General features: G+C 49.7%; 1 protein-coding gene across 4 annotated transcripts in view; it reads right to left on the bottom strand.

Moving 5' to 3' along the window:
- The window catches only part of PlexA (plexin A), a 418,994-nt gene that overhangs the window by 86,608 nt on the left and 305,386 nt on the right, over positions 1 to 27,000 (bottom strand). For all 4 annotated transcript variants that reach the window (XM_069324085.1, XM_069323905.1, XM_069324026.1 and 1 more), the window contains exon 2: positions 25,677 to 26,921. In XM_069324085.1, coding sequence (XP_069180186.1) covers positions 25,677 to 26,900 — 1,224 coding nt within the window. In that variant the 5' untranslated portion in view covers positions 26,901 to 26,921. The remainder of the gene's footprint in view (positions 1 to 25,676; positions 26,922 to 27,000) is intronic.

Genomic DNA, 27,000 nt, shown 5'->3' with positions numbered 1-27,000 from the left:
AAAGGGATAAACAAAAACAAAAAAAAAGGACCTACAGACTTGTACAAAGATAATGTAGGTCGTCGTCCGTAATCTAAGCCTGATAAAGGAGCTTGAGAAGTTACCTCTTGAGCAAAGCACATCCCAGCCCCGAGGTGGTGGTGATGGTGGTGGGTCATACCAGTCACAAGCACTCCACAACTCCACGTCGGCAGTACTGTAATATCTATTCCAATTTAATTATGCATTTATTAAATATAAATTGTACGAGGCCTGTGCGCGTTCAGTGAATTTCCAGAATTTCGTAGCTCAAAGCTATATTATAGCTATAATATTACTGGAGGGGTGCATAGCTATTTCCGTCTACAGGGGGGGGAGGGGGAAGGTGTGGTTGGCTGTCATCCCTCACCTGCAAGACGAACATTACTCACTTTGTCTATTGCTACATCAGGATTTTGTGCCATGTGATCATATCGCCTCTGATTCGTCGCTTTAATGTGTTTAGATTTAGTTCTCTTGACCTGTTCTCGTAGCTCCTCTCTTATCTCTATAGACTGGTTGAACATGTGTAAGGGTTTAAAAGGTGTATTTTCTGGCATTAATCCGTTTAGCTCATTTGTATTTTCTATGCCCCCTCGTTTTAAACTGATCAGCATTTTATACGTCGCAATCATATCACCTCTGCTTCTTTTCTCTTCTAGCGTTGTTATATCGAGTTCTCTTTACCTATTCTCCTATCTCTATTATTTTGTATTTGACACTTTCTAGTGCTTAGTTGTGGCAGCACTGTGTTCAGTGCTCGACAAGGTGCAGAGTCCACACTGGTGCTGCAGATTCCAGAATTGGTTTAATAGGCTGTATATTAGGCTGTAAACTAGATATATTTTGGTGGGAGCCGATCAAGAGAGTTAGTTATCTCCAGGTCATAATATATCCAGATACGAAAAAGTGATGTAATTAATTCAGGGGAGGAATGATTACAAGGTTGCTTTAATGAGCGCTGGGCGGAGTTGGTTGGGACAGCAATGATGGTGGTGGTGGGTGGTGGTGGGTGATGGTGGTGGGTGATGGTGGTGGGTGATGGTGGTGGGTGATGGTGGTGGGTGATGGTGGTGGTTGGTGGTGGTGGTTGGTGGTGGTGGTTGGTGGTGGTGGTGATGGTGGTGGTGGTAGTGGTGGTGATGGTGGTGGTGATGGTGGTGGTGATGGTGGTGGTGATGGTGATGGTGGTGGTGGTGGTGGTGATGGTGGTGGTGATGGTGGTGGTGATGGTGGTGGTGATGGTGGTGGTAGTGGTGGTAGTAGTGGTGATAGTGGTGGTAGTGGTGGTGGTAGTGGTGGTGGTGGTGGTAGTGGTGGTGGTGGTAGTGGTGGTGGTGGTAGTGGTGGTGGTGGTAGTGGTGGTGGTGGTGGTGGTAGTGGTGGTGGTGGTAGTGGTGGTGGTGGTAGTGGTGGTGGTGGTAGTGGTGGTGGTGGTAGTGGTGGTGGTGATGGTGGTGGTAGTAGTGGTGATGGTGGTGGTAGTAGTGGTGATGGTGGTGGTAGTGGTGGTGGTGGTGGTGGTAGTGGTGGTGGTGGTGGTAGTGGTGGTGGTGGTGGTGATGGTAGTGGTGGTGGTGGTGGTGATGGTAGTGGTGGTGGTGGTGATGGTGGTGGTGGTGGTAGTGGTGATGGTGGTGGTAGTGGTGATGGTGGTGGTAGTGGTGGTGGTGGTGATGGTGGTGGTAGTGGTGGTGGTGGTGATGGTGGTGGTAGTGGTGGGTGGTGGTGATGGTGGTGGTAGTGGTGGTGGTGGTGATGGTGGTGGTAGTGGTGGTGGTGGTGATGGTGGTGGTAGTGGTGGTGGTGGTGGTGGTAGTGGTGGTGGTGGTGATGATGATGATGATGATGATGATGATGATGATGATGATGATGATGATGATGATGGTAGTGGTAGTGATGATGGTAGTGGTGGTGGTGATGGTAGTGGTGGTGGTGATGATGGTAGTGGTGGTAGCAGTGGTAGTGGTGGTAGTAGTGGTAGTAGTGGTAGTAGTGGTGGTAGTAGTGGTAGTGGTGGTAGTAGTGGTAGTGGTGGTAGTAGTGGTAGTGGTGGTAGTAGTGGTAGTGGTGGTAGTAGTGGTAGTGGTGGTAGTGGTGATGTGATCACCCTGTGACTACAGAGAAGTGAGGTACAAATGAGAACAAGTGGAGGCTCACAGAGAAGCGAGACCTACCAGCCTCGGTGTCATATAATTTACCTTTCCTGGTCTTGGTCTGCCAGCACGTCTGACCTTACCGCTATGTATGGAGGTGGCTTCCACGACTTCTTTACGGCCACCGGGCTTCTTGACCACCCGAACTGGCTACCACTCTGGGTACTGGCTACCACTCTAGGGTACTGGCTACCACTCTAGGGTATTGGCTACCACTCTAGGGCACTGGCTACCACTCTAGGGCACTGGCTACCACTCTAGGGCACTGGCTACCACTCTAGGGCACTGGCTACCACTCTAGGGCACTGGCTACCACTCTAGGGCACTGGCTACCACTCTAGGGTACTGGCTACCACTCTAGGGTACTGGCTACCACTCTAGGGTACTGGCTACCACTCTAGGGTACTGGGGCACCATTATTTCCTTACATACCTTCCACTTACTTACGTTTGTAGTGTTCATTTGTGATCTATTATTTTGTATTTTCTCTCAAGTTAAAGAGACACGCGATTATGGGAGAGTTACGAGCTGGTGGGAGTGTGTGTGTGGGGGGGGGGGGACGTGCGCGATTGGGAGTGTGAGGGTAGTGAAGTGCGCGTCCACGCGTTTGCGAGATGTGTGTACTCACCTAATTGTGCTTGCGGGGGCTGAGCTTTGGCTCTTTGGGGGGGGGGGGGGGATGAGGCGTGTGTGGGGGGGGGGTGAGGTGTGTGTGGGGGGAGGACGGCGAGTGTGTGTGGGGGGAGGACGGCGAGTGTGTGTGGGGGGGGGGGGGGGGTGAGGTGTGTGTGGGGGGGGGTGAGGTGTGTGGGGGGGGGTGAGGTGTGTGGGGGGGGGTTGAGGTGTGGGGGGGTTGAGGTGTGGGAGGGTGAGGTGTGGGAGGGGGTGAGGTGTGGTGGGGAGGGAGGGAGGGGGGGAGAAGGGGAGGGGAAAAAAAAGAAAGAGAGAGAGAGAGACAGAGAGAGACACAGAGAGTGTGAGTGTGAGAGAGTGAGTGAGTGAGTGAGTGAGTGAGTGAGTGAGTGAGTGAGTGAGTGAGTGAGTGAGTGAGTGAGTGAGTGAGTGAGTGAGTGTGTGTGTAATTACCTAAGTGTAATTACCTAAGTGTAGTTACAAGATGAGAGCTACGCTCGTGGTGTCCCGTCTTCCCAGCACTCTGTCATATAACGCTTTGAAACTACTGACGGTCTTGGCCTCCACCACCTTCTCACTTAACTTGTTCCAACCGTCTACCACTCTATTTGCGAAGGTGAATTTTCTTATATTTCTTCGGCATCTGTGTTTAGCTAGTTTAAATCTATGGCCTCTTGTTCTTGAAGTTCCAGGTCTCAGGAAGTCTTCCCTGTCGATTTTATCAATTCCTGTTACTATTTTGTACGTAGTGATCATATCACCTCTTTTTCTTCTGTCTTCTAGTTTTGGCATATTTAATGCTTCTAACCTCTCCTCGTAGCTCTTGCCCTTCAGTTCTGGGAGCCACTTAGTAGCATGTCTTTGCACCTTTTCCAGTTTGTTGATGTGCTTCTTAAGATATGGGCACCACACAACAGCTGCATATTCTAGCTTTGGCCTAACAAAAGTCATGAACAATTTCTTTAGTATATCGCCATCCATGTATTTAAATGCAATTCTGAAGTTAGAAAGCATTGCACAGGCTCCTTGCACAATATTCTTAATGTGGTCCTCAGGTGATAGTTTTCTATCTAGAACCACTCCTAGATCTCTTTCTTTATCAGAATTCTTTAAAGATTTCTCACATAATATATAGGTTGTGTGGGGTCTATGTTCTCCTATTCCACATTCCATAACATGACATTTATTAACATTAAATTCCATTTGCCAAGTGGTGCTCCATATACTTATTTTGTCCAGGTCTTCTTGAAGGGCATGACAATCATCTAAATTTCTTATCCTTCCTATTATCTTAGCATCATCAGCAAACATGTTCATATAATTCTGTATACCAACTGGTAGATCATTTATGTACACAATAAACATCACTGGTGCAAACTGGTGCAAACACACACACACTGGTGTGTGTGTGTGTGTGTGTGTGTGTGTGTGTGTGTGTGTGTGTGTGTGTGTGTGTGTGTGTGTGTGTGTGTGTGTGTGTGTGTGTGTGTGTGTGAGAATGAATGAGTGAGTGACAGAGAGAGAGAGAGAGGGGGGGGGGAACCAAGGTAGTCAACACTAGGCCTACCTCCCTAGGGGTAAGGTTGACAACAGAGTGGTGGGAGCAGGGCGCGTGTGTACACACACACACACACACACTGCAGCAGCTGTGGTTATCCACTATGCCAGCAGATACTGCTCAAGGTCACACAGCATCCCCCACTCACTCCCTAACTGTGAAGACTGCAGCAAAATCTGCTAGAAGGGGACCTCATGGCCCAATAACAACAGGGGATCCTCCTTGCATCATCATATATATTTTTTTTCACAGTTTAAAGCCGATATGCGAAGCCGTTCTCTACATGTACAGTGTAGTATTGCCCCCCCATGTCTCTAAAGCCAGGTATTGCCCCCTGGCTCTACACGTAGTAGAGCCAGGGGGGGGGGGCAATATTACGTGCTCCAAGTCCGTACTACGCTCAGTAAATTTCTCTGATTACTACGTTCAGTAAAATTCAGAGACAGTCAATAAGACGTCCTTTCAGAGGGATACCTAATGATTCCTTGATTAAACTTGTTATTGCCGTCTTTATGTTGGTGGGTGGGTGGGTGTGTGTGTGTGTGTGTGTGTGTGTGTGTGTGTGTGTGTGTGTGTGTGTGTGTGTGTGTGTGTGTGTGTGTGTGTGTGTGTGTGTGTGTGTGTGTGGGGGGGGGGGTGGGGGGGGTGGGGGGGGGGGGGGGGTTGGGGGTGGGGTGGGGGGTGGGGTGGGGTGGGGGGTGGGGGGGGGCGCCTGTGGTGTTGAGGCCGGTGTTATGTGCACTCTCGGGGTCCTCTCCTGCTCCCACTCTTAAAGCTGTCCCGCACTCGTGCTCCTCTGCTCTTTTGTTACCTCTCCACTTTCCCAAACTTCATCACATTACATTTGCTGGGCTAAAACTCTAGTAGCCATATGTCACGTACGGCAAACCACCACGTGATGGTGGTGGCATGAGAACGTTGGTCGACAGTACAGTCTGATCTGTTCTCTCCGAGTAGAACCATTCACAATACCAAACCAACAGTTGCTATTGGGCTGCACTGCCCAACTACGGCAGTAAACATCTCATTTGTGACGACGTTGCGTTGGTGCCGGGGATCACCGCCCCCCGTCACCACCAGCGTCGGGTCGACCTGTAGTAAGATGGTCTAGGCCAGTTTCCACGTGTAACAGTTTGATCTTATCTGGCGTGTGGTCTAGAAAGGCTTTACACAGATGGTGTTGATGGTGTGTGCTTGTGAGCGTGCACTAAGACACGCTGGAGTGAGGTGAACACTACGGGAGGAGGGATGGCTGGGGGGAGGAGGGATGGCTGGGGGGAGGAGGGATGGCTGGGGCGTGGTGGGGCGAGGCGGGCTGCATCGGGCCCTCGTTTAAGGCAGATGGAACATTCACCCATGACAACAATGAGTTAAACACTCTTTGACATACGACACTAGACACACAACGACTCTTCATGAAGGCGACACCAACCTCCACTTACATTTTGAACGTCACTCTAGGCTCACCCGCTTCAGCTCCACATCTCTATAATGTATATCCCTGACACACTAATACCTGTTGAAATAGAGACGTTTGTTAAAGCAGAGCAGATACACACGCTTGACGGTGCTCTTGATAGAAGCGTAACGAGACGACTACGACAAACATGGACTCAACGTCTACTCACTCCTGGTAAACCAGGATTTCGAGGAGGACGACCTTGCCTCTCGCAGCTGCCGGACCGCTCCGATATGATGGTCCAATCTTGAGAAGCAAAGTGCCACCATAATCAACCACTACACAGCCCGTCTAAGCCTTCGACACCAGGTAACCACGGTGTAACAGCACATCAAAAGGTGCACACACCCAACAGTATTATTTGGTAAAATAAGAGGAATGTTCACCGTGCTTACGAACACAGCAAAAGTGGCCAACAAACTAAAATCTGAATCCTCTGGGGAGAAAAACTGCCAGCAAGAGCACACTGTATTTGAGTCAATATTCCTCCTCACCCACAGGTCCGAAAAAGACTACCACTATATCCTGCAGACACCACAATAATGGCTGCAGTCTTCCAGAGGCGCGTCACACATTGCCATCTTCTCACGCTAGATAATTACAACAATTAAGAAATTAAAACTAGAATGACACAAACTGCACAAACACACTACATATATCACGTGAAAGACTCGGCAGTAACCCAATACTATAATGTAGTGTACTACAGTACCTACCTTGAGGCTACCTTGAGGTGCTTCCGGGGCTTAGTGTCCCCGCGGCCCGGTCGTCGACCAGGCCTCCTGGTTGCTGGACTGATCAACCAGGCTGTTAGACGCGGCTGCTCGCAGCCTGACGTATGAGTCACAGCCTGGTTGATCAGGTATCCTTTGGAGGTGCTTATCCAGTTCTCTCTTGAACACTGTGAGGGGTTTGCCAGTTATGCCCCTTATGTGTAGTGGAAGCGTGTTGAACAGTCTCGGGCCTCTGATGTTGATAGAGTTCTCTCTCAGAGTACCTGTTGCACCTCTGCTTTTCAACGGGGGTATTCTGCACATCCTGCCATGTCTTCTGGTCTCATGTGGTGTTATTTCTGTGTGCAGGTTTGGGACCAGCCCCTCAATTATTTTCCACGTGTAAATTATTATGTATCTCTCCCGCCTGCGCTCAAGGGAGTACAGATTTAGGCTCTTTAGTCGGTCCCAGTAATTTAGATGTTTTACTGAGTGGATTCTAGCAGTAAAGGATCTCTGCACGCTCTCTAGGTCAGCAATTTCTCCAGCTTTGAAAGGGGCCGTCATTGTGCAGCAGTACTCCACTCTAGATAGCACAAGCGTTTTGAAAAGTATCATCATCGGTATAGCATCTCTAGTGTGAAAAGTTCTTGTTATCCAACCTGTCATTTTTCTTGCAGTTGTGACGGCTACTTTATTGTGTTCTTTAAAGGTAAGGTCTTCCGACATGAGTACACCCAGATCCTTTACATTGCCTTTTCGTTCTATGTTATGGTCTAAGTATGGTCTTATGGTCCTAAGTATAAGACCAGTATGGTCTAAGACTACTACAGTATAGTCTAAGACAACTACAGTATGGTCTAAGACTACTGCAGTATAGTCTAAGACTACTACAGTATAGTCTAAGACTACTACAGTATAGTCTAAGACAACTACAGTATGGTCTAAGACTACTGCAGTATAGTCTAAGACAACTACAGTATGGTCTAAGACTACTGCAGTATAGTCTAAGACTACTACAGTATAGTCTAAGACAACTACAGTATAGTCTAAGACTACTGCAGTATAGTCTAAGACTACTACAGTATGGTCTAAGACTACTACAGTATGGTCTAAGACTACTACAGTATGGTCTAAGACTACTACAGTATGGCCTAAGACTACTACAGTATGGTCTAAGACTACTACAGTATAGTCTAAGACAACTACAGTATGGTCTAAGACTACTACAGTATGGTCTAAGATTACTACAGTATGGTCTAAGACTACTACAGTATGGTCTAAGACAACTACAGTATGGTCTAAGACTACTACAGTATGGCCTAAGACTACTACAGTATGGTCTAAGACTACTACAGTATGGTCTAAGACTACTACAGTATGGTCTAAGACTACTACAGTATGGTCTAAGACTACTACAGTATGGTCTAAGACAACTACAGTATGGTCTAAGACTACTACAGTATGGCCTAAGACTACTACAGTATGGTCTAAGACTACTACAGTATGGTCTAAGACTACTACAGTATGGTCTAAGACAACTACAGTATGGTCTAAGACTACTACAGTATAGTCTAAGACAACTACAGTATGGTCTAAGACTACTACAGTATGGTCTAAGACTACTACAGTATAGTCTAAGACTACTACAGTATGGTCTAAGACTACTACAGTATGGTCTAAGACTACTACAGTATAGTCTAAGACTACTACAGTATGGTCTAAGACTACTACAGTATGGTTTAAGACTACTACAGTATGGTCTAAGATTACTACAGTATGGTCTAAGACTACTACAGTATGGCCTAAGACTACTACAGTATGGTCTAAGACTACTACAGTATGGTCTAAGATTACTACAGTATGGTCTAAGACTACTACAGTATGGTCTAAGACTACTACAGTATGGTCTAAGATTACTACATACTGTAGTAGTCCTATAGTAATAGTTTTGTGTGCACTATGGTTCACTACTCGGAGTGAACTGGTGTACAGTACAAACTGTACACCAGTACAAACACTGGGGACAAACACCAGCACCCATACACTGGCTGTAGCGACAGGGAGCAGGATAGCAACAGTCTGGTTGGACCACTTGATCACCCCCCCCCCCCCTCCACCTGGTGACTATGGAGTGAATCGCTTCTGCTCCAGCGCCGACTAATTAAGGAAAGCGCCCATCCGAGGCCACCGACGGCCATTCATCTTATTATCAAATCGCCACGAACACATTCTCACAAACTTTCCTTCGATTCCAATTCTTGTGTTGTAAAGACGAAATTCAATTGATTTTAGGAAGGATCGAGTGAAAGCCTCAATTATCACCAACCTCAGGCCTACAATATATAATCTGTATTCTCCAAAACTTTCCCCAAAATAATGAAAAACATTGTATGATCAGGGACTAAGAGGAAGAAATACTTGAGCATAACAAACAATCAACGGTAGAGCAAAGCGCACACAGGCTCATCCCGTTTATCGATCTGCGGGGTTGCCAAGTCAATCCTCCCCGCCTCTTCTCAAATATAAATGCACGTAAATGCTTTGCGTATCGCATTGTGTGTGGGGAAATAAACATTGCAATGAGAAATTCAAGCAGCCTACGTGGCCGGATTATCTCGTGCGGCGTTATTCTGGGTGAAGAATTTACGAGGAGCGGCACAGAGCACCAGGCCCAGAGTGAACCGAGCAGGGGTTATGAGAAATATTTTGGGTAAGTGTGGCTCGCCTGCCGAGTGAGTACACGGGTCTGCTTAGCTGCTGCTGCTCCTGCTGCTCTTGCTGCTGTTACTGCTGCTGTTGTGGTGGTCTACCTTGCTCTTGTTGCTGCTGCTGTGGTGGTAAACCTTGCTCTTGCTGCTGCTGCGGTGGTCTACCTTGCTCTTGCTGCTGCAGCTGTGGTGGTCTACCTTGCTCTTGCTGCTGCTGCTGTGGTGGTCTACCTTGCTCTTACTGCTGCTGCTGTGGTGGTCTACCTTGCTCTTACTGCTGCTGCTGTGGTGGTCTACCTTGCTCTTACTGCTGCTCCTGTGGTGGTCTACCTTGCTCTTACTGCTCCTGTGGTGGTCTACCTTGATCTTACTGCTCCTGTGGTGGTCTACCTTGCTCTTACTGCTCCTGTGGTGGTCTACCTTGCTCTTACTGCTCCTGTGGTGGTCTACCTTGCTCTTACTGCTCCTGTGGTGGTCTACCTTGCTCTTACTGCTCCTGTGGTGGTCTACCTTGCTCTTACTGCTCCTGTGGTGGTCTACCTTGCTCTTACTGCTCCTGTGGTGGTCTACCTTGCTCTTGCTGCTGCTGTGGTGGTCTACCTTGCTCTTGTTGCTGCTGTGGTGGTCTACCTTGCTCTTGTTGTTGCTGTGGTCTACCTTGCTCTTGCTGCTGCTGTGGTCTACCTTGCTCTTGTTGTTGCTGTGGTCTACCTTGCTCTTGCTGCTGCTGTGGTGGTCTACCTTGCTCTTGTTGTTGCTGTGGTCTACCTTGCTCTTGCTGCTGCTGTGGTGGTCTACCTTGCTCTTGTTGCTGTGGTGGTCTACCTTGCTCTTGTTGCTGCTGTGGTGGTCTACCTTGCTCTTGTTGCTGCTGTGGTGGTCTACCTTGTTCTTACTGCTGCTGCTGTGGTGGTCTACCTTGCTCTTGCTGCTGCTGCTGTGGTGGTCTACCTTGCTCTTGTTGATGCTGTGGTCTACCTTGCTCTTGTTGTTGCTGTGGTCTACCTTGCTCTTGCTGCTGCTGTGGTCTACCTTGCTCTTGCTGCTGCTGTGGTGGTCTACCTTGCTCTTGTTGTTGCTGTGGTCTACCTTGCTCTTGCTGCTGCTGTGGTGGTCTACCTTGCTCTTGCTGCTGCTGCTGTGGTGGTCTACCTTGCTCTTGTTGATGCTGTGGTGGTCTACCTTGCTCTTACTGCTGCTGCTGTGGTGGTCTACCTTGCTCTTGTTGATGCTGTGGTGGTCTACCTTGCTCTTGTTGTTGCTGTGGTGGTCTACCTTGCTCTTGTTGCTGCTGTGGTGGTCTACCTTGCTCTTGCTGCTGCTGCTGTGGTGGTCTACCTTGCTCTTGTTGATGCTGTGGTGGTCTACCTTGCTCTTACTGCTGCTGCTGTGGTGGTCTACCTTGCTCTTGTTGTTGCTGTGGTGGTCTACCTTGCTCTTACTGCTGCTGTGGTGGTCTACCTTGCTCTTGTTGCTGCTGTGGTGGTCTACCTTGCTCTTGTTGTTGCTGTGGTCTACCTTGCTCTTGTTGTTGCTGTGGTGGTCTACCTTGCTCTTGTTGCTGCTGTGGTGGTCTACATTGCTCTTGTTGTTGCTGCTGTGGTGGTCTACCTTGCTCTTGTTTTTGCTGTGGTGGTCTACCTTGCTCTTGTTGTTGCTGTGGTGGTCTACCTTGTTCTTACTGCTGCTGTGGTCTACCTTGCTCTTGTTGCTGCTGCTGTGGTGGTCTACCTTGCTCTTACTGCTGCTGTGGTGGTCTACCTTGCTCTTGCTGCTGCTGTGGTGGTCTACCTTGCTCTTGTTGCTGCTGCTGTGGTGGTCTACCTTGCTCTTGTTGCTGCTGTGATGGTCTACCTTGCTCTTGCTGCTGCTGCTGCTGCTGCTCTTGCTGCTGCTGCTGCTGTTGTGGTCTACCTTGTTCTTGCTGCTGCTGCTGTTGTGGTCTACCTTGCTCTTGTTGCTGCTGCTGTGGTGGTCTACCTTGCTCTTGCTGCTGCTGCTGTGGTGGTCTACCTTGCTCTTGCTGCTGCTGCTGTGGTGGTCTACTTTGCTCTTGCTGCTGCTGCTGTGGTGGTCTACCTTGCTCTTGTTGTTGCTGCTGTGGCGGTCTACCTTGCTCTTGCTGCTGCTGTGGTCTACCTTGCTCTTGTTGTTGCTGCTGTGGTGGTCTACCTTGCTCTTGCTGCTGCTGCTGCTGCTGTGGTGGTCTACCTTGCTCTTGCTGCTGCTGCTGCTGTGGTGGTCTACCTTGCTCTTGTTGTTGCTGTGGTAGTCTACCTTGCTCTTGCTGCTGCTGCTGTGGTGGTCTACCTTGCTCTTGTTGTTGCTGCTGTTCTTGCTGCTGCTGCTGGGATGGTCTACCTTGCTCTTGTTGCTGCTGCTGGGGTGGTCTACCTTGTTCTTGTTGCTGCTGCTGGGGTGGTCTACCTTGCTCTTGTTGCTGCTGCTGGGGTGGTCTACCTTGTTCTTGCTGCTGCTGGGGTGGTCTACCTTGTTCTTGCTGCTGCTGCTGTGGTGGTCTACCTTGTTCTTGCTGCTGCTGCTGCTGTGGTGGTCTACCTTGTTCTTGCTGCTGCTGCTGTGGTGGTCTACCTTGTTCTTGCTGCTGCTGCTGTGGTGGTCTACCTTGTTCTTGCTGCTGCTGCTGTGGTGGTCTACCTTGCTCTTGCTGCTGCTGCTGTGGTGGTCTACCTTGCTCTTGCTGCTGCTGCTGCTGTGGTGGTCTACCTTGTTCTTGCTGCTGCTGCTGTGGTGGTCTACCTTGTTCTTGCTGCTGCTGCTGTTGTGGTCTACCTTGCTCTTGTTGCTGCTGCTGTGGTGGTCTACCTTGCTCTTGCTGCTGCTGCTGTGGTGGTCTACCTTGCTCTTGCTGCTGCTGCTGTGGTGGTCTACTTTGCTCTTGCTGCTGCTGCTGTGGTGGTCTACCTTGCTCTTGTTGTTGCTGCTGTGGCGGTCTACCTTGCTCTTGCTGCTGCTGTGGTCTACCTTGCTCTTGTTGTTGCTGCTGTGGTGGTCTACCTTGCTCTTGCTGCTGCTGCTGCTGCTGTGGTGGTCTACCTTGCTCTTGCTGCTGCTGCTGCTGTGGTGGTCTACCTTGCTCTTGTTGTTGCTGTGGTAGTCTACCTTGCTCTTGCTGCTGCTGCTGTGGTGGTCTACCTTGCTCTTGTTGTTGCTGCTGTTCTTGCTGCTGCTGCTGGGATGGTCTACCTTGCTCTTGTTGCTGCTGCTGGGGTGGTCTACCTTGTTCTTGTTGCTGCTGCTGGGGTGGTCTACCTTGCTCTTGTTGCTGCTGCTGGGGTGGTCTACCTTGTTCTTGCTGCTGCTGGGGTGGTCTACCTTGTTCTTGCTGCTGCTGCTGTGGTGGTCTACCTTGTTCTTGCTGCTGCTGCTGCTGTGGTGGTCTACCTTGTTCTTGCTGCTGCTGCTGTGGTGGTCTACCTTGTTCTTGCTGCTGCTGCTGTGGTGGTCTACCTTGTTCTTGCTGCTGCTGCTGTGGTGGTCTACCTTGCTCTTGCTGCTGCTGCTGTGGTGGTCTACCTTGCTCTTGCTGCTGCTGCTGTGGTGGTCTACCTTGTTCTTGTTGCTGCTGCTGTTGTGGTGGTCTACCTTGCTCTTGCTGCTGCTGCTGTGGTGGTCTACCTTGTTCTTGCTGCTGCTGCTGTGGTGGTCTACCTTGTTCTTGCTGCTGCTGCTGTGGTGGTCTACCTTGTTCTTGCTGCTGCTGCTGTGGTGGTCTACTTTGCTCTTGCTGCTGCTGCTGTGGTGGTCTACCTTGCTCTTGTTGCTGCTGCTGTGGTGGTCTACCTTGCTCTTGCTGCTGCTGCTGTGGTGGTCTACTTTGCTCTTGCTGCTGCTGCTGTGGTGGTCTACCTTGCTCTTGTTGTTGCTGCTGTGGTGGTCTACCTTGTTCTTGTTGCTGCTGCTGTTGTGGTGGTCTACCTTGTTCTTGCTGCTGCTGCTGGGGTGGTCTACCTTGCTCTTGCTGTTGCTGCTGTGGTGGTCAATAGAGTCTTTCTATTGGCTACAGAAAATAATATGGTGTTTAACGAAGATAAGTTCTTCGCTACGGAAAAATGAAAATATAAAAACAGAAACCACGTACAAAACTCAGGCAAATCATAACATAGAACGAAAAGGCAATGTAAAGGATCTGGGTGTACTCATGTCGGAAGACCTTACCTTTAAAGAACACAATAAAGTAGCCGTCACAACTGCAAGAAAAATGACAGGTTGGATAACAAGAACCTTTCACACTAGAGATGCTATACCGATGATGATACTCTTCAAGACGCTAGTGCTCTCTAGAGTGTAGTACTGCTGCACAATGACAGCCCCTTTCAAAGCTGGAGAAATTACTGACCTGGAGAGCGTGCAGAGATCCTTTACTGCTAGAATCCACTCAGTAAAACATGTAATCTGTTGGGACCGACTATAAAGCCTAAATCTGTATTCTTTTGAACACAGGCGGGAGAGATACATAATAATCTATACGTGGGAAATAGGAGAGAGGCTGGTTCCAAACCTGCACACAGATATAACACCACATGAGACCAGAAGACATGGCAGGATGTGCAGAATACCCCAGTTGAAGAGCAGAGGTGCAACAGGTACTCTGAGAGAGAACTATCAACATCAGAGGCCCGAGACTGTTCAACACGCTTCCACTACACATAAGGGGCATAACTGGCCGACCCCTCACAGTGTTCAAGAGAGAACTGGATAAACACCTCCAAAGGATACCTGATCAACCAGGCTGTGACTCATACGTCAGGCTGCGAGCAGCCTCGTCCAACAGCCTGGTTGACCAGTCCAGCAACCAGGCGGCCTGGTCGATGACCGGGCCGCGGGGACGCTAAGCCCCGGAACAACTCCAAGGTAACTCGAAGGTAAGGTACTGGCACTTTGCATTTCTGTATACATATAGAATTCCATGAGTCTGGACCCGGGGACTGAGTGCATGGGCATATTGTCAATTTCTCTTTCAAAATCTGTCACGTTCGTGTTGATATCAGTTATATTTATAAGGGTTTGGATATCACGCATAAAGAAGTTATCCGGATATTCCACTTTCATGCTGAGTATCGGAGTGCTAAACATGTCCTCATACTGCTTCTTTAGGATTTCACTAATTTCTTTGTCATCCTCAGTGTATGAACCTTCACTAATACGAACAGGTCCAATACTGGCAGTTTTTTTTTGTTTTTGATTTAGCATATGTGAAGAAATATATTGGGTTTTTCTTTATTTCTTCAATTGCTTTATGTTCAAGTTGCCTTTCTTCAACCTCCTTGTTTAAATTATTCCTTCTTTGTATGTTAAGTCGTGTCTGCTTAAACATTTCCATTAATTTTTTTCTTCTTTTGTAATGTCGTCTGCGTTCTCTTTCTACGTTGGATCTCCTTCCGGCTTTCCTTAAAGGAACAGGTTTCAGACAGACTTCATATCCTTCAGAAGTCAGTTTTTCTATTCCTTGTGGAGGATTTTTATTACTTAGAACATTTTCCCATTGAATGTTTGTAAGTTCCCTGTTTATTTTCTCCCAGTCTATCCTCTTATTATTAAAAATTAATTTATTGAATAACCCTTCTCGCTTGTTGGTACTCTTGGGCCTACTACCGTTATTAATGTTAGTTTGCACTTCAATGAGCTTGTGGTCCGAGTACGTAGTGTCTGAGACAGTAATGTCTCTGATTAGCTCCTCATTGTTGGTGACTATCGGGTCCAGAGTGTTCTCGTTCCTAGTTGGTTCTGTAATCTGCTGACTGAGCGAGAATTTGTCACAGAATCTCAGTAGTTCTCTGACCTGCGGTTGAATATTTCCAGGTTGATTTCCTGCTATAATGGTATTGCTTACTATTCTCCAATTTAAACTGGGTAGATTGAAGTTTCCAAAGAAGATAATATCTGGTACTGGGTTTGCTAGATTATCAAGGATATTCTCTATTGTGTGGATCTGTTCAGTGAATTCCTCAAATGTTGCATCTGGCGGTTTGTATATTAAAATAATAAGTAGATTTATATTTTCTACCTTGATTCCAAGTACCTCTACCACCTCATTGGTCGAGTTCAGGAGCTCTGTGCATGATAGTTCATCTTTAATATACAGACCTACTCCTCCACTTGACCTAATTACTCTGTCACATCTATACACATTATAATTTGGGATCCAGATTTCACTATCCATGTAGCCTTTTGTGTGGGTTTCTGTAAATACACCAAATATTGAATTCGATTCTATTAGAAGGCCATTCACGAACTTAAATTTATTTCTTGATTTTGAATTTAGGCCTTGTATGTTGGCAAATATGAATGATTTCCCATATTGCGTGACACTTCTGGTGGGCTTTGGTAGTTCTCCCCCCCCCCCTTCCCTCTCCACCCAGGTCCAGGGTGTGTTTTTTTGGTAGTGGTTCGTCCAGTGTTGGTAGTAATGCGGGTGTTGTGTGGTGTAGTACCTGTGTGCTTGTTGATAATTTGTATTCCAGTCTTGTGGATATCTCCCTCCCCCTCTGTAATCCTGTAGTGGTTCTATCTGCCTGTTCCTCTCTCTTATATGTTCTATTCTGTTTCTGCCTTCCTCTAAAAAAAATCCAGTAGTATCATATTGATCTTCCCGTCTATAACGCTGTGTACCTCTCACCTGGAATTCCGGGCACTGGAGATTGTAACATTTTTTGTACAAAAAAAAAAAAATGGAGTGTGTAGTGTAGCGTGGAGAGTGTCGTGATACCTGGTTGATACCTGCTTGATGGGGTACTGGGAGATGTTCTTCTCCCCAAGCCCAGCCCGAGGCCAGGCTTGACTTGTGAGAGTTTGGTTACCTTACCTTGAGGTGCTTCCGGGGCTTAGTGTCCCCGCGGCCCGGTCGTCGACCAGGCCTCCTGGTTGCTGGACTGATCAACCAGGCTGTTGCTTGGAGCGGCCCGCAGGGCCACATATCCAACACAGCCTGGTTGGTCCAGCACTCCTTGGAGGAAACAATCTAGTTTCCTCTTGAAGATGTCCACGGTTGTTCCGGCAATATTTCTTATGCTCGCTGGGAGGACGTTGAACAACCGCGGACCTCTGATGTTTATACAGTGTTCTCTGATCGTGCCTATGGCACCCTTGCTCTTCACTGGTTCTATTCTGCATTTTCTTCCATATCGTTCACTCCAGTACGTTGTTATTTTACTGTGTAGATTTGAGACCTGTGGGGGACCTTGTTGTAGGGGGGTGTTGTAGGGGGGGTGTTGTAGGGGGGGTGTTGTAGGGGGGGTGTTGTAGGGGGGGTGTTGTAGGGGGGGTGTTGTAGGGGGGGAGGTGTTGTAGGGGGGGGGGGGTGTTGTAGGGGGGGGGGGGGGGTGTTGTAGGGGGGGGGTGTTGTAGGGGGGTGTTGTAGGGGGGGTGTTGTAGGGGGGGTGTTGTAGGGGGGGTGTTGTAGGGGGGGTGTTGTAGGGGGGTGTTGTAGGGGGGGTGTTGTAGGGGGGGTGTTGTAGGGGGGGTGTTGTAGGGGGGGTGTTGTAGGGGGGGTGTTGTAGGGGGGGGTGTTGTAGGGGGGGTGTTGTAGGGGGGGGGGGTGTTGTAGGGGGGGGGGGTGTTGTAGGGGGGGGGTGTTGTAGGGGGGGTGTTGTAGGGGGGGTGTTGTAGGGGGGGTGTTGTAGGGGGGGTGTCGTGTGGCCTATATACCCACACTTACTGTGGGAACTTATGGTCCTCCGGACTATTTTTTGTGTGTATGTATTTCGGTGTAAAAATCGGTGGTAAAACTTTATTTGATCTGGGAATTAGAGTTATCGGAAACCACTCTGGCATTTTCAACGGCGGAGACAATTGTGTTCAATATTAGCAACAGATTCACTTGTGGTGGTTGCAGTCTCTCTTTATAAAGACAAAATATTAAATAAAAGGATTAAATGCCATATATAACTGAACGCGTGAGTGTAAGCTTGAGTGTGCGAGTGCGTGTGTGTTAAGCTTCAACTCTTGGGTCCAGCCTCTCTGTTTCAAACAAACGTAACACTAGTTTGCTAACACAGCATCGCTACCCTCACATAAGTTATTATAATATTCCAGCCGCTCAATCCAGTATTTGGTACCACCTGTCTCTCCCTCTCGTGTGCGCGCGCGTGCGCCTCCAATAGCGAGCAAGCCCTTGTCTATGCTATCAGCACGTCGTGATCATGTCCGCTCAGTGAGATTTTATTATTTTAATTGTCGTGGCCCTATACGTGCCCGACTCTTACGGTCAGCTGGGCGAGGTGACTCTTCACTCTTCCCAGCGTCACTGTACCTGTCCCGGGGGACACGGGAGGGGGAGACGGGAGGGGGGTGGGGGACAACAGGGGGGAGGGGGAGATGAGAGGGGGAGGGGGAGATGAGAGGGGGAGACGAGAGGGGGAGGGGGAGATGAGAGGGGAGACGAGAGGGGGAGGGGGAGATGAGAGGGGAGACGAGAGGGGGAGGGGGAGATGAGAGGGGGACAAGAGGGGGAAGGGGAGATGGGAGTGGGAGATGGGAGGGGGAGACGAGAGGGGGAGGGGGAGACGAGAGGGGGAGGGGGAGACGAGAGGGGGAGGGGGAGACGAGAGGGGGAGGGGGAGACGAGAGGGGGGGGGGAAGACGAGAGGGGGGGGGAAGACGAGAGGGGGGGTTAGAGGTGAGCAACAGCTGAGGCGGCTGCTATTGATTACACGGGGAGGGGGGGGGAAGAGACTCCTCCCCCATCCCCCGCTGATACTACCACCACACCCGCACCACAACTACACCACAACTACACCACAACCACACTACCACCACACCAGTACCAGTCACCATAACCACACCCCAACTACACAATCATCACCACTACCACCACACCAGCACCACAATCACCACCACTACTTATGGTAGCTATGAGGAGAATGCTGATTACGGGCTCACCATAGCCCGTGCTACTGGAACTTATTGTTCCGAGTAGCGAATCTTAAAACAACAACAACGAGAATGCTGAGCCAGTATGATGACTACAGCACTTGGAAGGGAATATGAGGATCTTACGGGCTATTCATGCCCGTGCCACCTCTTGGTGGACTTAACCTTCAATCAACCAACCAATTTAATATGAGGATAAGGACCTGAGATACACCATTTGGTCACCACTTGGTCCGGGAGACATCTCCCGTCACGCAGGGTGCAGTTGCGCCTCCACAGATCTCCAGTATCATCTTTTGATACTGGTAATGGCTCGAAGGGCCACCACTTACGGGCTATTCATGCCCGTGCCACCTCTTGGGTGGCTTAATCTTTATCAATCAATCAACCTGAGATAGGGCGGAGGGAAGAACTGCTGCCCAACTGTTTAAACACACTGACCATTGGGGGATCAAACAAGCGAAACCTTCCTTATACCGATCAGTCTTACCTACCATATATCGTAGGGAAATATAATTTCAAAATGACTTTTACTCAAATTCAGCATTCATATCAGTAACTTCTTCTAGCATGTGTCCTCTAGTTACATAAACAGCTTACACAACAGTGTTGTAGAGTTCTTGAAGAATGCAGGCGATGAGTCACAATAACGTGGCTAAAGTAAGTTGACCAGACCACACACTAGAAGGTGAAGGGACGACGACGACGACGTTTCGGTCCGTCCTGGATCATTCTCAAGTCGATTGTCGATCCTTGAACTTGGATTCTTGAAGAATCCAAGTTCGGCAATCTTGTGATGAACGTCACAACGTGGATCCCGAGAGCTGATTAATGAGCAGTGTCCAAGCTACGAATTCAAGATGGACTATCACCACACACCCTACAGAGATCGGGCCGCAGGGCCAGCGATCCTCGGAACCATGTCAAATTAACCTCATGACAAGGCCTACCCATACATTCTGCCGCAGACCCTCACTCCCTGAAAGACTCCCTCACTCCCTTAAAAAAAATAGTAGAGACTTTCGATGAAAGATGGAGGGAGGGAGAAAGATCTTAGAAACAGGTGTGTGACTCTATAAAATGCCCCACAACTTCACTCCACAAAGGCAACAAGATGGCAAAAACTAGACCGGTCACCACAAACATCCGTCACCATTAGTCAACAGGAGTGGTGCTCAGCGTTCACATTTACATGTTAATAATATGGTGCCTACACAACCGGTCTCACCGTGACGTGCAGGTAGGAGGTGGTCAGGTCCCGCGTCACCACACACACTGGACGCAACACAGTGGTACAACCACACCACCAGGGAGGGACACATACACCCAGGTGCACCAAATACATCCAAGAGTTGATTTCAGTTCTGAAATATATTCTGGACTCTCGCCGGCTGGTCAGTAGCCAAAATTAGATACACCGTGATGCAACGATTAAGAACTAATTAGTGTACAGTAATGAGTAGAGGTTGGAGGATTTGGAGGCGGTCGTCGGCACGTAACAAAACTGGGCACTGTTCCTGCACTCTGTCCTCGTATCCCAGCTCCTTGTCCTCGTACCCCCAGCTCCTTGTCCTCGTATCCCCAGCTCCTTGTCCTCGTACCCCCAGCTCCTTGTCCTCGTACCCCCAGCTCCTTGTCCTCGCACCCCCAGCTCCTTGTCCTCGCACCCCCAGCTCCTTGTCCTCGTACCCCCAGCTCCTTGTCCTCGCACCCCCAGCTCCTTGTCCTCGTACCCCCAGCTCCTTGTCCTCGCACCCCCAGCTCCTTGTCCTCGCACCCCCAGCTCCTTGTCCTCGCACCCCCAGCTCCTTGTCCTCGCACCCCCAGCTCCTTGTCCTCGTATCGAGGTATGGCTCCAGCGTCTGCTCTATTTCTTCAACCTCGTGGTGTAAATTACATTTGTTATGAGATATTCGTGTCTGCTACTGAAAGATTTTAGTTATAACCTTTTTCCGTGGTGTCGTCGTCTTCGTTCAACGAAAAGTACATCTGGAGAATCCTGTGAGCATCCCAAGATGCTCACATCAGTAAATATAATGTATTGAAACAGCAAATATAAGCAAATATAATGCCAGCAAATATAATGTATTGAAACACAGATAGAAGCCTTTGGAAGGAAACCGGAAAGGTTCCTCCAGAAGGTGCTGGCTCAGTCAACGCCGTGACTGGAAGCACTCGAGACCACACACACAAGGCTGTCAAGTACAAAACTCTAGAAATCGCCCACAGGTAAACCTTCCAGTTCACCCCTGATATCCAGGTCCACGCCCTCTCCGTCACTCAGCCCAACCCCTCCACCTTCACTCCACCAACCACCCTCCCATCTAACACCACGCCCCCCCCCCTTCCTTCCTCGCCACCATCTCCCACTCAAGTCACGACTCCACAATCCAACTTTCAGACCCTAATTTCCAAAGTTTCCCCTTAAATAATTCCGCTGGCTCGCACCAACAGAAAACGATCGCGCCGGCTGCCGCCACTCCTGCTTATTGCCAATCGCAGAGTTCAAATTTCAAATCAATTTCCTCGTTTTTTTCCATATTGGCGCCTAAATTTTGTATACAATCAATACCAAAAAAATCACCCTGGAAGAAAACGAAGTTAGAAAAGATCCGCGGAATGTATTTTGGCGACGTATTTTTCAGAAGCCAAGACTTGAATAGGAGCTGATGAGTGTAAACAGAGGGACGTGACGGGGCAGAGGACTGCTGGCCGCAGCCACATACTAAAATCTTTATACACAAATCCACGAACGGCACTTGTTTCACTAAACATAACCTCATCTTCCTCGCAATGTTCACCACACTTAGTAAAGCGAGGTTAGTTAGGTTAAGTTGACCAAACCACACACTAGAAAGTAAAGGGACGACGACGTTTCGGTCCGTCCTGGACTGTTCTCCAGTCGATTGTGAATGGTCCAGGACGGACCGAAACGTCGTCGTCCCTTCACTTTCTAGTGTGTGGTTTGGTCAACATATTTCAGCAGCGTTATAGTGACTCTTCATCTGCATAGTTAGGTTAATCTAACCTTAGCTAACCTCGATAGCTGCGCAAACACTTTAAACAGTGAAGAATAGTATGTTTAGTTCCATCAAACCGGACAATCACTATTTAAAGGAGAGGTATAATTGGTCGTGGGTTCGGGTGGTCCTCTATTGTGACTGGGAGAAAGACGAGGTGTTTAGAAGTATAGATCTTGCCCGCTTACAATTTAACGAGGGGAGCGTCCGGCTCAGAATTTGTGAGCGAGGGGTGGAGAGGAGGTAAATGGTGTCTGGCTGTCCTAACGCCCATGTTTACCAAGTTGGCGAGGCACGCACCACCCCCAGATCTGTCTGGGGTGACGGGTTGTGTTGGGAGGTGTGGCCTGGGGAGGTGTGGCCTGGGGAGGTGTGGCCTGGGGAGGTGTGGAACCTGGGGAGGTGTGGTTCTCAGCACTGTAGGACCAGGGTGAGTGGCGGTTCCCAGCACTGTGGGACCAGGGTGAGTGGCGGTTCCCAGCACTGTGGGACCAGGGTGAGTGGCGGTTCCCAGCACTGTGGGACCAGGGTGAGTGGCGGTTCCCAGCACTGTGGGACCAGGGTGAGTGGCGGTTCCCAGCACTGTGGGACCAGGGTGAGTGGCGGTTCCCAGCACTGTGGGACCAGGGTGAGTGGCGGTTCCCAGCACTGTGGGACCAGGGTGAGTGGCGGTTCCCAGCACTGTGGGACCAGGGTAAGTGGCGGTTCTCAGCACTGTGGGGCCAGGGTAAGTGGCGGTTCCCAGCACTGTGGGGCCAGGGTAAGTGGCGGTTCCCAGCACTGTGGGGCCAGGGTAAGTGGCGGTTCCCAGCACTGTGGGACCAGGGTGAGTGGCGGTTCCCAGCACTGTGGGACCAGGGTGAGTGGCGGTTCCCAGCACTGTGGGACCAGGGTGAGTGGCGGTTCCCAGCACTGTGGGACCAGGGTGAGTGGCGGTTCCCAGCACTGTGGGACCAGGGTAAGTGGCGGTTCTCAGCACTGTGGGGCCAGGGTAAGTGGCGGTTCCCAGCACTGTGGGGCCAGGGTAAGTGGCGGTTCCCAGCACTGTGGGGCCAGGGTAAGTGGCGGTTCCCAGCACTGTGGGGCCAGGGTGAGTGGCGGTTCTCAGCACTGTGGGGCCAGGGTGAGTGGCGGTTCTCAGCACTGTGGGGCCATGGTGAGTGACGGTTCCCAGCACTGTGGGGCCATGGTGACTGACGGTTCCCAGCACTGTAGGACCAGGGTAAGTGGCGGTTCCCAGCACTGTAGGACCAGGGTAAGTGGCGGTTGCCAGCACTGTGGGGCCAGGGTAAGTGGCGGTTCCCAGCACTGTGGGGCCAGGGTGAGTGGCGGTTCTCAGCACTGTGAGACCAGGGTGAGTGGCGGTTCTCAGCACTGTGGGGCCAGGGTAAGTGGCGGTTCTCAGCACTGTGGGGCCAGGGTAAGTGGCGGTTCTCAGCACTGTGGGACCAGGGTGAGTGGCGGTTCTCAGCACTGTGGGGCCAGGGTAAGTGGCGGTTCTCAGCACTGTGGGACCAGGGTGAGTGGCGGTTCCCAGCACTGTGGGACCAGGGTGAGTGGCGGTTCCCAGCACTGTGGGACCAGGGTGAGTGGCGGTTCCCAGCACTGTGGGGCCAGGGTAAGTGGCGGTTCTCAGCACTGTGGGACCATGGCAGCGAGAGAGTTGTTGGTTCTAAAATCAAAATAAAATCACTGCCTATCTGAAATATTTCGATAATATTTACTTACTTGTCCGGCATAAGCTTAATTAGGCGGGGTTTATACTTGTGCAGCCCGTGCTTTTAATTACGTTTATTAAACTCCACTTACAGCATCTCTCTCTACTAAGTTATTATTTGATCCTGAAGATTAGGGACCGGAACCAACATTTTCAATATATAGGAAAGCTCTCTTATCCATATATGAGAACACTCCGAGCACTCTCAGGAGAGGTCAGGTAGTATGGAAGCTTTACTGTGTCTGCCAACATACAAGGTTTCTATAGCAGGGTGTGTGGTGCGAGGGGGGGGGAGCAGGGTGTGTGGTGCGAGGGGGGGGAGCAGGGTGTGTGGTGCGAGGGGGGGGAGCAGGGTGTGTGGTGCGAGGGGGGGGGGGAGCAGGGTGTGTGGTGCGAGGGGGGGGGGAGCAGGGTGTGTGGTGCGAGGGGGGGGGAGCAGGGTGTGTGGTGCGAGGGGGGGGGAGCAGGGTGTGTGGTGCGAGGGGGGAGGGGGAGCAGAGTGTGGTGCGAGGGGGGGGGAGCAGGGTGTGTGGTGATGGGGGAGGGGAGCAGTGTGTGTGGTGTGGGGGAGAGGAGCAGTGTGTGGTCTTGAGTGAGATGATTAGGGCTCTTCACTGAACTCGTAAGGTTTTTTTTTGTGGCTCATTATATGACAATGACGGGGACCGCTGCATCGTGCAGTAGTAAAGCACTCGCCCGGCACTTCGCGACCACTTTGGCCTGGGTTCGTATCCTGGCCGGGGAGGATTGACCGGGCGCCAATCCTTAACTGTAGGCTCTGTTCACCCAACAGAGAATGGGTACCTGGTTGTTAAACTATTTGGCGGGTCGTATTCCGGAGAAAATTAGGATCAAGGACTTGCTCGAAACGTTATGCGTACTAGTGGCTGTACAAAAATGTAATAATTTATATATATATATATGTCGTACCTAGTAGCCAGAACTCACTTCTCAGCCTACTATGCAAGGCCCAATTTGCCTAATAAGCCAAGTTTTCATGAATTAATTGTTTTTCGACTACCTAACCTACCTAACCTAACCTAACCTAACTTTTTCCGCTACCAAACCTAACCTAACCTATAAAGATAGGTTAGGTTAGGTTAGGTAGGGTTGGTTAGGTTTGGTCATATATCTACGTTAATTTAAACTGCAATAAAAAAAAATTGACCTCATACATAATGAAATGGTTAGATTTATCATTTCATAAGAAAAAAATTAGAGAAAATATATTAATTCAGGAAAACTTGGCTTATTAGGCAAATCGGGCCTTGCATAGTAGGCCGATAAGTGCGTTCTGGCTATTAGGTACGACATATATATATATATATATATATATATATATATATATATATATATATATATATATATATATATATATATATATATATATATATATATATATATATATATATTTGTCGTACCTAGTAGCCAGAACGCACTTCTCAGCCTACTATGCATGGCCCGATTTGCCTAATAAGCCAAGTTTTCCTGAATTAATATATTTTCTTTAATTTTTTTCTTATGAAATGATAAAGCTACCCATTTCATTATGTATGAGGTCATTTTTTTTTATTGGAGTTAAAATTAACGTAGATATATGACCTAACCAACCCTACCTAACTTAACCTATCTTTATAGGTTAGGTTAGGTTAGGTAGCCAAAAAAGTTAGGTTAGGTAGCCAAAAAAGTTAGGTTAGGTAGTCGAAAAACAATTCATGAAAACTTGGCTTATTAGGCAAATCGGGCCTTGCATAGGAGGCCGAGAAGCGCGTTCTGGCTACTAGGTACGACACATATATATATATATATATATATATATATATATATATATATATATATATATATATATATATATTATATAAATGAACATGGATCACATCAATTTGGTGGTTTTCTGTGTCCTCTATTTTTGCGCCACAAAGTATCGTGTCGTCCAGATGTGACTGTTGACTAGCTCGCTGGGCTCTGTCAGCTAGGAAGTTGAAGGCCCATTTTCCTGAATTGCCAGCTCTTGCTTCGTGCGCACTTTATGGCCTATAAACCACATGGTCACATTTTTCTAAAGCTCGCATGTATCACATCAGCGATTTGCGTGCCAGCTATTGCATCCAAGGCCAGGTCCTATTATCCCAACAATTATGAGAGGCAGGAACGGCCTGCTCCAAACACGCAGGAAAGACAAGCAACAGGAAACATGTGGCGTTATGAACTGGGGTATATGCTGGGAAAGTATACCGACTGTACTTCTACTAATTTATGCGTTGTTAGAGATCAGAATATGAAAGGAGACTCCCCCCATTCTCCAATACTTCTGACTCCTGCTACAGGCGTGGAAACGCTTAGGACCGAGCACCACGTCAAAGTGACACTCTTGGAAATTTGGCAGGAAAGGCAGAATATCGAGGTTGTTTAGCATCTACAAATAAAAATGGTAGGAAACCATAGTATGAGAGGCACTAGTGTGTACCACATCTCCCGCCTTCACTCTCACACCGCCATGGGTCCTGCTACTTTCAAAATACTTATGCAGTCGTTTCTTGTCACTATTGAATTTTGCCTATATCTCAGACAGTTAATGTTTTGTATTCATGTAAATTCTTCAGTAGCCTATCTCAAAGGTTTCGCGTATGTCTCCAATGAAATAATACCACCTGTTAATACTTCGAAGTCTTTCTTCACAACATTTATTTGATAACAATATCACTAGTTGTCACTTTCTCCGTGTTTTCAGTACCGATAACATCTAGTGTCGAGAGTCGTGTGTCGGGGACGAAAAGTAAACAGATCACATTGACTTACCGTTTCGATGCAACGATGCGACGGGGAGATGAAGTCCAGTCCTCGGTCGCCCTTGCCTCGGAAGCACTCCTGTATGTTATTGATGAACATGCGCCTCACCGACTTCATGCTGTACACGCATAGTGCGCTTGTCTGGCCCGGGCGCGGCGACGTCTCCCCCTCGGTGGGATCCGACGGCGAGAACACGGCGAAGAGTACGTCGTCGTTGGTCTGTATGCCCAGCTGGGTAGCCAGGTCGGTGCCCGGCTTGCCCACGTAGGCTGCCTGGGCCAGGTTGTAGCGCTTGCCCTGAGAGTCCTTACACTCTATGGGTATCTCCGTGTAGGAGTAGTAGGCAGAGTCGTTCTGGCAGACACGCACCAGCTTGCTGATGTAGGGCGAGCCCGTGTTCGTGTCCTCCATCTGCCGTGTCAGGAAGTAACTGAACTTCTCGGAGCCGAAGCCGTATACGTAGGAGATGGGGTAGCGCTCGCGGGCCAGCGAGTTGACCAGCATCCGCGTGCTGGTCGTCACGTCCGTCACCGCGATGTCGAAGAACTTGTCATCTTCGAGCGAGCGTGAGGCGACGGCCGGCACCTCGTCGCGGTACACGGACTTCCCCGTGTACGTGACGCCGATGTAGAGGACGTGCGACACGGGCGGGTTAGGCGGCCCCGGGGCGATGAAGGCCACGGTGGACGCCGTGGCGTTGTTGGCCACAATGGCCTCGCTGACGTTTCGGGTGTGGGAAACAATGTCCCGCAGGTCCCGCACCTGACACGACCCCTGCCGCACCGTGCCGCAGACGATGAGCCGCGAGCGGGTGTAGTCGATGACCAGCACCTTGTTGACGTTCTGCGTGGCCTTCAAAGTGTGGACGGTGTCGGTCTTGCAGTCGCTGGCGGAGCAGTCGGTGGAGTCGTTGACGGGACCGGTTTCCACGTTCTGCAGCACCCGCAGGTTGGGGTCCAGCTGGTAAAGGCGGTTGACGCCGCCCGCGTACACCGTCCCGGTGTTCTTGTCCACCGTCAAGTGCGTGAACTGCTGCCAAGGATCGTCCTCGTACCTGTCCACGATGAACAGCGAGTCCCTGGCCTCGCCCTCGCCTCCGCCGGTCGTCTCGGCTGCCAGCAGCAAGAGTAGGAGCAGGAGTAGCAGGGGCCCGCGCCAGGGCACCCAGGGCGCCCCGCGCCTCCCAGGGCCACCGGGGGGCGCCGCCCCCGCCACCAGGGTCACTACACTCATACTCCGCGCGTCATCCCACACCTGCAACAACAACAACACAACGTTAGAACATATAACAACATCATTACCCATATAGTAACAACATTATATAAACACTACG

Source organism: Procambarus clarkii, chromosome 1 (genome assembly GCF_040958095.1).
Source record: "Procambarus clarkii isolate CNS0578487 chromosome 1, FALCON_Pclarkii_2.0, whole genome shotgun sequence".
Taxonomy (NCBI): domain Eukaryota; kingdom Metazoa; phylum Arthropoda; class Malacostraca; order Decapoda; family Cambaridae; genus Procambarus; species Procambarus clarkii.
Note: the sequence above shows the minus strand (reverse complement) of the source record. Positions and strands in the feature narration are given on the sequence as shown.